Source organism: Ovis aries, chromosome 5, assembly GCF_016772045.2.
Source record: "Ovis aries strain OAR_USU_Benz2616 breed Rambouillet chromosome 5, ARS-UI_Ramb_v3.0, whole genome shotgun sequence".
NCBI lineage: Eukaryota > Metazoa > Chordata > Mammalia > Artiodactyla > Bovidae > Ovis > Ovis aries.
Genome location: NC_056058.1, coordinates 80,967,392 through 80,980,005, shown reverse-complemented (window position 1 = coordinate 80,980,005; position 12,614 = coordinate 80,967,392). Strand labels below are relative to the sequence as shown.

General features: G+C 41.7%; 1 protein-coding gene across 3 annotated transcripts in view; it reads right to left on the bottom strand.

Moving 5' to 3' along the window:
- Positions 1-12,614, bottom strand: part of VCAN (versican) — a 119,818-nt gene that overhangs the window by 42,161 nt on the left and 65,043 nt on the right. For 2 of the 3 annotated variants that reach the window (XM_004009067.5, XM_042250731.1), the window contains one exon: positions 185-5,380. The exons of the other annotated variant lie outside the window; for it this stretch is intronic. In XM_004009067.5, coding sequence (XP_004009116.3) covers positions 185-5,380 — 5,196 coding nt within the window. The remainder of the gene's footprint in view (positions 1-184; positions 5,381-12,614) is intronic. 3 annotated transcript variants of the gene reach the window in all.

Sequence of the window (12,614 nt, the reverse complement as noted above, 5' to 3'; positions counted from 1 at the left end):
CAGTCTATACTTACTTTCTCTGCCTCTCATTAGGGAATCAATACTATGGCCTGTTCTGCTGTACATGGACAATACAAAGAACCTTCACCCCTTTCACAGTACAACAAAATTATATACATAAATATGTTAGGACCAAGGGACTGTTTCCACGTTTGGAAACAGATTTATCAACGTGTGTCCTTACCTGGTAAATAGATTGCTGTGCCTTCCACTGACTCTTCATTAATGCCAATCAGGAAACTGGTTTCATTAGAAGTTTCCAGAGGGGGAAATGATGGTGTTGCAAGCTCAGTATTTAACTCTGTGGTGCTTAGTGTTGCCTGCTTATTAGAATCAAGCATCCTCGTCGGTACTTGCAGTTTGGGGGCCGCTACTGTGGAATCCTCCCCTCTGATCAAAGCTGCCTGTGTTTCAGGGTTTATTTCCAGAGGAGAAGGGATGGTGGGCTGCTCAGAAGTCTGTGGGCTGGGCTGAGGCACCACAACTGCCTCAGCCCCATGCATCACAGAAGCAGAAGTAGAATGTGGCCGCAGTGTAGCACCTTCTAGCTTCCTTTCACTTGCAGCTGTGACAACAGTCTCAATACTGGGAAACACCTTGACTGTTTCCCCAGAAACCTGGACACTGGTTGTGCTGTGAGAATTTTGAAAAATCTCAATTTCTTCTTGAGCAATTAGTTCTGTGGCAGAAACCTCCATTGGTTCTAATGGTTTAGGTTTATTTTCATCTTCTGAAGGCTCTGTGTCAAGAGATAAGGATGGAGGTTCAGTTGTGTGAAATCCTTCTTCACTCGAGGGTTTGAAAGTTGCTTCAATGTTTGCAAGTTCTCCTGAGGGTACTGGGGGTGTGCTGGCATCTGTACTTGGCAGAGCACTTGGCTGGAGGTCCTCTGAGTGCTCAGAGTCTCCACTGCCTAAGTGGACACTGAGTGGAGGAGATGATGGTGTCTGAGAGAGCAGCTCTGCAAAAGCTGAAATCGTGGATGTGCCAATGGAATCCGGCAGACGGGCTCCTTCCATCACATCAGGTGCCTCTGTTAAACTCTGAGCCGTAAGGTAGGTAGTACCAATACTTACATAGGGGGTAGGATCTATCAGTGCCTCCTCAGCCCCAGAGGAGAACTCTGGTTGGAAAGAAGGACTTACATATTTCTTTTCTTCATCCTCATTCTGTGTCCTTTCCAAATAGCCCAACGTTGATATGACTTCACTTTGGTCTGCAATGGCTTGGCCATCAGACAAAGTGCTTGATTCAAAGATGTCCTCCAGGGTTTTGTCTTCAGTTTTTGACTCTGGATTAACTGTGGCAGACTTACTAGGAATGGGCAGAGATGTGGCTGTGGGAAGCAAAACGTCTAATTCTGTCTCTGAGCTAAGGATGGGGATCCCAGTTGTGAAGATAAAGCCTGTGTGATCTAATGGATTTCTGTCTTCAGGAGCCTTCGATTCAGGTGTTGCCTGAGTGTAATTAACCAGCAGAATATCACCAGAAGCCTCAAAGTTTTCCTCGGTTGAAGACAGGTTAACAGCTGCCTCGTATTTCTCTTGAACTTGAGTGTTCTCTTCACTACTCTCAGGTGGCCCCGAGGGTGCTTCTGGATCCAAGTCTGTCTGCATTCCAAGGATGTCTTCATATATTGGTTTAGTGTGATCAATATCTATGATAGTATTTTTATCTGATGTGAGCTCAGGTAGAATTTCAAGGATGGTACTCTCTGTCATTGTCAATATTAAATCCTTGTCGTCTTTGTCCAGATCTATAATAATACTTTCAGTGGCTTTTCTTCTGTCGGGTTTCAACGTGGAATCCTTGAATCCCCCGAAATGGTCTTGGAAACTATCTGCGGCACCTTCTGTGGCCCTCTCATATGATGCTGTGCTTGCCAGTGTGCTGGCTGCCCCAGGAGAGCCTTCATTCTGCTCAGGATGGAGCGGCAGCACCATGGAAACTGTCGGGAATCCATCAACAGTAACAGCTTCAACACTTGGAACCTTGGGATGTTTTTCCAGGGGTCTGTCAGAAACAAATGTGGTGCTTCCTTGCCTAGTTGCCTGAGTCATTCCAGAAGCGTGGACTTCTGCATCAACTGCATCCAATTCCCCAGAACCTTCTCCAGAATGTTCATAAAATAGGTCAGATGGTTTCGGTGTTGATGTAACAAATCCTTTGGCCATTTCAAGATCATAAGTTCTAGCCAGAAAATCAGCGGAAGAGGTTGCTGTTTCTTTAGTTCCTGCTGTCAAAGAATTCTCGCTAGAGACTTGATCAGTCAGAGGCTGTGGTCTACTGGGCTGGATTTCTTCTGCCCTACCGTGTGTCTGATTTTGAGGATGTCCGGGGCCTGTGGAAAAAGTGAGAGGTGCCGTAAACGGCCCTTCGGTTCTGGCGTCACTTAAAATTTCTGGTGACGTTGTGCTGGATGCTGTCTCACCATCTTCAAAAACGCTGTCTGTTTTGGAAATGAGTGGTCTCACTTCATTTTCATTTGCTACATTTTCCATTCCCTCATAGTCTCCACTTGTATCATTTAAGATGCTGGCTTCTAAACTTTGTACTTGAGAAGTCAGGGGATATAATGTACTAAGGACTTGTTCTATTTCAGTAAAATTCACTGATCCTATAGTAGGCAAAACTTCTTCCCCAGATCCCAGTCCAGAGAATAAAAGATCTGTATCTGACTCTTTAATTATTGGGCTTGTAACTTTGGGAAAGGGTTTTATACTTTCTTCCTCTTTGATGGTTGAACCTGCAATTACACTTTCAGCTGGTACTGATTCAGTCACTGAGGCAGTAGCTAAGAAAAAATGGGATTTTTCAGTAACTTCAGGGAGAGTCGTGTACAATGCCGAGCCCTTAGAATCTAGAGTTGGAGTGGACACGTCAGCTAAGGAAATGACTTCCTCCTCCATTTTCTCATCAGTACTGTAAGTTTTCTTTGTTGTTAGTGCGAAATAACCTGTGGTTCGGAGTCCAGGTTCAGGAAATGTCTGTGAATCAAAAGTTGTTTGTTCTGATGCAACAGAGCTTTGAAGGGGTTCAAAAGATTCTTGTTCTTGAGTCTTTTCCTCTGATACTATTTCGCTTCCATTCCCTTGCCTTACAGGGTTGACTTCTTGTCTAGGCCATAATTCATCTGGCTCCGCAGTTGGGGGAAAGTCCATTGAAACTGTGTGATTCTCTTTCACCTCCTCCTCTTTGGTTGAAGCTTTAGTACTCTCAGCTTCTGCTGTTGGCAAAATGGTGGATCTTTGATCAGTTTCATTGATAGCTCCTTCTCCCAATCGTTGGTCAATAAATGGGGAATCTGTTCCAGAGGCTTTTCCCACGGCACTGGGAAACACTTGGTCAACAGAGCTGCTTACTGAGAGCAATTGCTCACCCGAGCCCTCGGCAGAGGCTGTGAATTCTTCCCAAGGGAAGGCTGAGGTGCTGACCAAGGTGCTGCCAGGTTCTTCCGAGTCAGCAGTGTGGTTACTGAGGTCTGAGGTAGGTGTTACAGATGGTGACATCTGGGTGTCCTTAAATGCTGCATCCCCTGAACCTTCCATCATCACTATTTCTTCTTTTGTTATGGGATAAGATACTGTCGAGTATTCTCTGAAGTCACCACTGAAATCTTCCTCCAAAGGAAAATCTGTAGAAAAGCCCTTTATTTCTGCCCTGTGAGTTGGCTCTCCTGAGGTCTCTGAAACCAAGTTTTCCTTGGATGTTTGGCTTATAATTTCAGCAACCTCCCTGTCCACTGCAGTACTCAAGACTTGTTCGGTTGGCTCAAAAGGGAATACAGTTTCCACATGTGGAGACCAAGTGCCAGCTGCTTCCTCTTCAGCTAGAATTTCAGGCTCTAAATTTAATGCAGGTGAAGAAACAGTGGTGGTTTCTGGGTCAAGAGCAGCTTCTCCGGACCCTTGCTCCATAAAGAGAGACGCAGGGCTCCCTGGGACAGTAGGTGACCCTTCCAGAACCCCGGGCTGACTGCTAAGGCTGGGATCTGTGGTCTGTGCTGCCAGATTGTCTAAAACTTCTGTTTCTGTAAAGACAACAGTAGAACTTGTCGTTTCCCTTTCAGACTGTGTGGCTGTCATCGGGGACAGGAAACTCTTTCTAGGAGCAGCTGTTGAATCATCAGGCGGAGTGTCACTTGAGCTTTCTAATTCAGAGGGAGAAACAAACTGATCTGATCGCTGGGTAGGGGAATGTACCTCAGCTGTAGAAGCTGTACCTGTAGTTCCCTTCTCATCTTTCCTTGTTTCCTCCAGAGGTGGACTGAAAACCCACTCATAAGTGTCTGTCTCCCTTACAAATTTGGTAGGCACTGCTGCAGAAACCCGTTCAGAAGTTGAATACACAGTGGTTGCAGGAACACCCAAAAGGCTCTCCGTGATCATGATCTTGCTGGTGTCTAAAGTAACGAGGGAGTCTGTAGTATTTCTCTGTGATAAATCAGTTATCATGGCAAATATTTTATCTTTGTCTTCTTCTGCTTCCCCAGAGCCTTCCGGAATTGGAATTGAAGGACTTCCTGAGAACTCGACGGTGTGTCTAGGGGTTATTTCCACCCAGCTTTCTACTGTGGACAATGGCTCATCAGACTGTGGAGTCCCTGTTGAGATAAATAATGCGTCCTCTGAGACAGGTGCTGATACAGAACTTGCAACTATACTTGGAGTATGCGTGGTAGAACTTTCTTCTGCCTCTTCACCAAATGTTCCTTCGGTAGCCCCTGAAAAGATGACTTTTTGAGATTCTTGGTCAATGGCAGCATCTCCTGAAGACTCTTCAGGAAACAGAGGTACCGATTCAGTATGTTCATGCGCCCGATGATCAAGTTCAGGACTTTTCTCTGTGACTGAGTCTGGCCCCTCAGTGGCTTCTCCCTCATGGATTGAGGCTGTGGGGAAAATATCAGGCTCACCACTTGAAAAAGGCTCTGCGGTTTCAGGGTAAATCTCGGGTCTCCACGTAATTTCAAGGGACTCCGTCGTTTCTTTAGATTCATTAGGTTGCATGGCGGTGGACAATCCAGCATGGGTGATTATAAACTGATGACTATCACTTTCACTGCTGTCTGAAAAATTTTGAGAAGGTGCAACACTTTCGAACTGGCCACGCCTAGCTTCTGCTGCTTCTGGGTCCCTGGGAACCGTGGTAACTACATGCTTCCCGTTTATGTACTGCACGGATGGGGTGGTCGTGACATCAGTGGCATTGGCACACTCCTCATCTTCTTCATCCTCTTCACTGTGCAACATACCAAGTAACTCAGGTAAAATTTCAGCAATTAGATCGTGCTCTGGATCTGTTTCTTCACTACAAGGCTCATCTTCTTTAGATTCTGAATCTATTGGATGACCAATTACACTCAAATCACTCATTCGACCTGAAAAAAACAAAGAGTTTTCACAATACTTAAATAGAAGATTTGGCAGTGCACGATAGAAGAAATCGATAGCAAGGCTGGCTGATCACACTCTCACAAAAAGAAGGATTCAAATCTGCTCACAGTAAGAGCAATCACCCTTCTACACATGGTGCTCAGTCTTCGCATTTGCTGTTTGATATTAACAACGGGAAAAATAAATCCAATTGTAGCAACAGGTCACAAAAGCTCTTCAACATGTTTAACAAAACCACATCCTTGAAACAAGGCACCAGGTACACACAGTATAATCATGAAATGGAGGAATTCATCTCTGTGCAAACTGGAAAAAAAAATTTCAAGTTAAGATCCCTTCACCAGATCATACAGAAAAAGTAACTGATTGTTGTCCTTCACGTCGATGAATGCGAAGATGCCCTCTATTGAACAGGGAAATGAGAAGCGATTTCTTCTGGCCTCTTGTCATAATTTACCCTAGAGAAGACTGTTTTTAGAAAAGTCAAAGAGAGGTTTCTTTATAGCCCTTTCACAGTGTGATGACAATTCTGACCCAGTGCAACAGTAAGACAAGACTTAGCTGTATAATGGACTGCAGCCACATTCCATGCGCAAGGGCAGGAAGCCCTGAGGAGGAGGGGCTGCGGGTCTCCATGCAGGGCTGTCTCACAGAAAGCACCAGGAAAGAAGAGCCCTCCACACCTTTACAGCTTTATCTGTAATGAGAGGTGATCTGGACTGGGGCAATTGTCATTCTTTTCATTAACCTTTTCTCCAAAAGAAGTTCAGGAGTCACTTCTAAACATTAGAACTAGCATACCTGAAATAACACCTATCTCGGAACATTTCCTAGATTGTAGATTGCCACAGGGTACCAACCACTAAGCCCATCTGCCTTTCCTCTCTCCAGAAATCCACCAGCAAAGCTCCTCATCCGGACACCAGGAGGGGGACATTCTGCACCCTCATTTGCATCGGAGTGGAATTCAGTGGTCCTTGGAGAGGGTCCTGCACTGCAGATGTGCTAATTTCAGGGTCACGGCAGCACGGAAAGAGGTACCTGTGGGTGTTCTGACCCCAGGAGAGACACAGAGAAGCTTGGAGGGTTGCCCGGTGTCTCGCCCTCTGGTCCCGGGAACACTGTTGCAGATACAGCTTTCAGCCTAGCCCTGATCCATGCCACACATGCTTAGGTTGAACCTGAGAACTTACAGGAGGAATAATAATTACAGCGACGGAATCACTCCTGTCCCCTATTGGCAGGGAAATGGCTTCTGTTGTCAGAAGCCCCTCTCCTTCACCCGTGAAAGGATCAACATCTAACATTTCTTCATGGCAAAAAAGAAAAACACTCTATTGAGACGGTAGCAATATTTTTGTATTCTTTGCATGCGTGGGTGCCCAGCTGCTTCAGTCATGTCTGACTCTTTGCCATTGTATTCTCTGCATCAGCATAAATACAGAAGTATATGAACATCCAATAAAAACTCTACAGAGCTCCTTCTGTTTCTAACTACGGTTTGCTAAAAAAAAAAAAAAAACACACACACACACAAAAACCACAAAACTTTTATGGAACTAGACGATATACTGTATTTACATTAATCCCTTTCACTTTGACTTGTTTCTCTGTATCCCATCTTCACTGTATTGTCACCATAAAATATCACTACTGTTTGTGTCAGAGTAGGCCACTCTTCTCTACTACATGTCCAGCCTATTTAACATTCACACACTACTTTTATCTCCACACACACTTTTATCTCCACTGAATACATTCAGCACTTCAAACATGTAGACAAAGTGGGATAGGTATTCAAATGGACAAAAAATAATGCTACCCTAAACAGAAATGTGATCAGTACATAACTCTGGCATATTACAAAAATATAAAACCCCACCTAGAGGGGTGGGATGGGGTGGAGATTGGAGGGAGGTTCAAGAGGGAGGGAATATATGTATTACCTATGGCTGATTCATGTTGATGTATGGCAGAAATCAATACAATACTGTAAACCAATTATCCCCCAATTAAAAAAAAATAAACAACTAAAAAATAAATAAAACAGATGGCCAACAAGGACCTACTGTATAGCACAGGGCACTGTGCTCAATATTCTGTAATAATCTAAATGGGGAAAGAATTTGAAAGAGAATTTACATATGTATATGTAGAGCTGAATAACTTTGCTGTATACCTGAAACTAACACAACATTGTAAATTAGCTATAAACCAATATAAAATAAAAATTAAAAAATTAAAAATATGTACTAATATAGATGATTTCTGCCACAGAAGTTATAGCTACTCCTAATTGCCAAACTCATAGAAATAACTAAATGCCTTATCTTTGTTTTCAAAAAAGGCTAAGTTCATTTAATATTAGATCATAGAAGTTATTACTGTGATCTTATACAGTTTTATGGTGTATGTTTTAAAAGAAAACATCTTCAGATGATAAATACCTTTTAATATAGCTTGTGTTGATGGCTACCTCTCACTAAGGAAAAAAGAATGTGAGAGAATATATATGCATATGCTTATATAGGTATATGAGAGAATGCATCTTTAAATGCCTTCTGTATAAATGAATCTTTTGAAATATCACATCTATAACCTTATCTAATCACTAAATCAAGTAGTCTTATTGTTAATACTATTTGAATACAGTTGAGTGAAAGTGTGTTAGTTGCTCAGTCGTGTCCGACTCTTTGCAACCCCATGAACTACAGCCCACAGGGCTCCTCTGTCCATGGAGTTCTTCTCAAGGTAAGAATACTGGAGTGGGTTACCATTTCCTTCTCCAGGGGATCTTCCCGACCCAGGCATTGAACCCAGATCTCCTGTGCTACAGGCAAATTCTTTACCGTCTGAGCTACCATGAAGCTACACTCAGTTAAACAATTCTGTGAAACTTTGTAGAATTTAACAGGAACTTCAAAAATATGCCAATTTTAAATTGCTTATAGTGTCATTTAGCATATCACCCTTTTCATTAGGTTTCATTAGGTATAAATATCATGAAGTGAAGTGAAGTCGCTCAGTCGTGTCTGACTCTCTGCGACCTATGGACTATAGCCCACAAGGCTCCTCTGTCCATGGGATTCTCCAGGCAAGAATACTGGAGTGGGTTGCCATTTCCTTCTCCAGGGGATCTTCCCAACCCAGGGACTGAACCCAGGTCTCCCACATTGCAGGCAGATGCTTTAACCTCTGTGCCAACAGAGAAGCCCCTAAATATCATGAGAACTCATTATTAAAAATGATCACCTATACAGTCTAAATTTCCACAGCACCTTGCACTTAAATACAGAAAGAATTTCAATAAGAAGCATAGGTGTGTCAAGCATATAAAAAAAAAATCCCCATCACATTTTGTACCTTTGTATAAGCAGTAGAGATTAACTACTCAGCCAGGCTTCTCCAGCCAAACACAAGGATAAATAAGGAAATAACTACTGCTTGATAGTCTTTATTTATAAACTCCTAGGCTGGGAATAGGGTAAAAATATTCAATGTTATTGTAGATTTGTATGATATTCTAAATAAATTCCTTACTTTTTAGAAAAACAAAATGGATATAAACATATCCCATGAACTTCTTAGTGAATAATTACAGATAGAGGTTCCATTAGGTATGATGCTGGTAGCTCTAAAAACAAGTGGGGTGGAAAAAAGCAGAAAGAAGACACAGAGGCCTGTCAGTTTGTCAAATGTCAGCATGTCAAAGGAACTGACACTGACGCTCAATTACATGTTTTACAAAGGAAAAGAATAATTTAAAATAAAATGTTTTCCTAGCAAAGAAAACAAAGAACTCATTGTAAATCAACAATTTTTATAATAATTTCATTGTCTATCAACTCATTAAGTCTATTTAATTCAATTAATTAAACTCCTTGACATTCACTTTATGTTCTCTAATTGCAGTTCAATGAACAGAGTATAATATTCTTTTAGCCCATTTTCCACTTGGATAAGGAACCCTGACATTTCTCATTGCTCATAACTCTGAGGACTCCCTTAGCATTTTAGACCAGCATATTAGAATATTTTGCCAAAAGACTGAACTGTTAGATGCAATTTATTCCATTTTCTAACCTAAATAAATACCACAATACTTCAATCACAGCCATATAGTTCACAACACAGCTCAGCATCGTACTGGTTTTTGCATGCAAAATTAAATTAATTCCCACAACGATGCATGGCACCCAAAAATGCAATCTCCCCAAGACCAACTGATTGCACAAGACTATATGGCAGACTCATATTTACCAACTTTATAGAAACCTATGGCCTCCAAGTGTGTCTTCCAAATCTTTCTCTTTCTCTCTAAAACAAGTCCTCTTGCCAACAGGTTAGAGAAATGACCTTCCTATAACTCTTTTTTGCAAAGGACACTTTTTGATTGTACGTAATGCAAATGTACCAATCATTACATTTAAATTAGAATTCCTTTTTCCACCTGCCTTCCAAGTACCTGATCTGCCTTGCCTCAGAATGGCAGAAAATACAGAAATACTCAAGTAATTTCTTCTTATGCTTCTCATTGTTCTTTGAAGCTGGCACTGACCAAAGGACTATCTGTGCATCATAATAAACAGTGATTGAGGAGATACATTTCAAAAAGTGCTCATTGAATATGAGCACTGTAAAAATGCTCCATTTAACAAGAATTCTTAAACAAAGATATGAAATGTGACATGAAATTATTTGATTTTCTTTTCTGAAAGGAATCTTCTCACAATTAACTTATCAGTGAAAAGTGAAAGTAGTCACTCAGTCATGTCCGACTCTTTGCTACCCCCTGGACTGTAGCCCACCAGGCTCCTCTATCCATGGGATTTTCCAGGCAAGAATACTGAGCGGGTTGCCATTTCATTCTTCAGAGGATCTTCCTGACCCAGGGATTGAACCCAGGTCTCCCGCATTGTAGGCAGACACTTTACCATCTGAGCCACCAGGGAAGTCTTAATAACTTATCAGTATTTATTATTAAAATGAGTTGTGTTTCAAATGATTTCTTCCGATTTCTTAATATTGGTTCAAGGGTGAGGAAAATATTCATTGCCCAGGGCTTTGAAGACAGTTTTTTTGGCCAATAGATTCTCTACAGATGAATCTACATTTTATTCTTAGCATGGCAAACTTATTTTCATACTTTTAAAATGTCAGGAAGGGCTTCCCTGGTGGCTCAGCAGTAAAGAATCCACCTGCCAAAGCCAGAGACACGGGTTCAATCCCTGACCCAGGAAGATCCCACGTGCTGAGGAGCAACTAAGCCTGTGCACCACAACTATTGAGCCTGAGTTCTAGAGCCTGGAAGCTGCAACTACTGAAGCCTGTGAGCCCTGGAGCTCATGCTCTGCATCAGGAGGGGCCGCTGCAACGAGAAGCCCAGATACGGCAGCTGGAGAGTAGTCCCGGCAGCTGGAGAGTAGTCCCCGCAACTGGAGAAAAAGCCTGCGCAGCAACAGACCCAGCACAGCCAAAGACAAACAAACAAATAAATAAATATTTATGGGAAAAAGTCACAAAATCTACTTGGGACAGACAAGTGAATTCACTTCTGCCACTGCCCCCTCCATCTCACCCATATTCTAATTCGCCCCTTTTTATTTAGTTTCTGAGGTTACTTCTTCATCCCCCTTTCTTGCCACCACCCTCACCCACCACGCTTATTATGAGAGTTGCCAGAGCTATAATTATTGCAAACCAGAAAAGTTTCTTTGTAGGGTGTGTGACTGGCTTGGGGTGGAGGGGAGTAGGGAACACCTGTGTTTTTGTGAAAGCAAGTATTTCATCGTGAAATTGTGATCTACTCTATTCTGTACTAACAGTGCAACCTCATGGAATAATTAATGACCCCAGCTCTTAGGTGAACAAATTCTTACAAAAGCGGACTCTATTTTAGAATTTTATTCTAAGGGTGATATAACTTTTATTTGGACTGCAAGAGTCAAACCGCAGAACTCTACACAGCGTATGTATAATCTTTTCTCTGTTTCTATGAATGTATTTTAACAGCTTGAATATACCATGCTAGTAGGTTTTTTAAATGGCATTTCACACAAAGCTTTATTGCTAGCTGACCTCAAATTACTCATCAAGTATACTGAGGTACTTAATGGCAAAATTTTGTAGACATAGCACAAGTCTTACAATCACACTGTGAGCAGACACAAAACATAGTTGCTAAGATGCAGAGGCAGCTGGCTAAAGTCCATGCTTTCTATAGGGAATTCTACAATTTAAGAGCTTTTAATTAAATATAAGTATATACCAATCCACTCAGCGGAGAAATATTAGGATCACATTTCTCTATTAAAATAGATTTCACTTTAACGTGTGGAAAAAAAAGATTTTTTTCCTTATTTAAAAAATACAATAGACAGCCATACTGAAGTACTTGAGAAGCACTTATAGAATTTAAATAGAGAAAACTTGAAGTTGTCTAAGATATTTAAGCTTTCTGACACATACCTATGAATCTAATATATCCAGACATAAGCAAATGCTTCGATTTCATCCACCATTGATATATTCTTAACTAAAACGAAATGCTAGCTGCCACCTTGTAAAGCAAGGAAGACTACCTAATCTGCCTTTCCACTGGGTTTTCTCAGATGTTCCAAATTTCCCAACATTTTCAAAATTTGAGACACTAAAAATGGTGCCAACTCAGGATGTTGAAAAAATAAATGACGTTAGTGATCAAGATATAAATATCTTCCCCGAATCTTGTCACTTGTTTTCATATGCTTAAATTACTTTAATAATTGAAAATCACATGATATTTAGATCAACACCCAATGCCTCCAGAGGTAAGAGATTAAAGTAGAGGGGAGATCAAGATTGGATTCTGTGACCCGTGTCTCCCTGTTAGCTCTGCTAGCCAAGGCTCATTTGGTGTACCACCCATGCATGCTATCGGACACTGACAGCTCCTGCTTGCTGAGAAAGGAGCTCAATATTTCTCAATTCATGAATTTTACACCCAGAAAGTGCAATAAACAATATAAGCGTTTCTGATGGCCTCACTTTTGAGGCAGACATGTTATGGGGATGATAAATGGGAATCATCTCTTTTCCCAGCTTCAGATAATCCTCTAATAATGCTGTTCTTTCAAGTGGAAAGAATGTGTTTAGATACAGTCATCTGCTCTAAGTGCGCTTAAGGAGTTACCACTGAGTGTGGGCTTTTCCTGCTTATAGAAGAGGCCCAAGGGACTC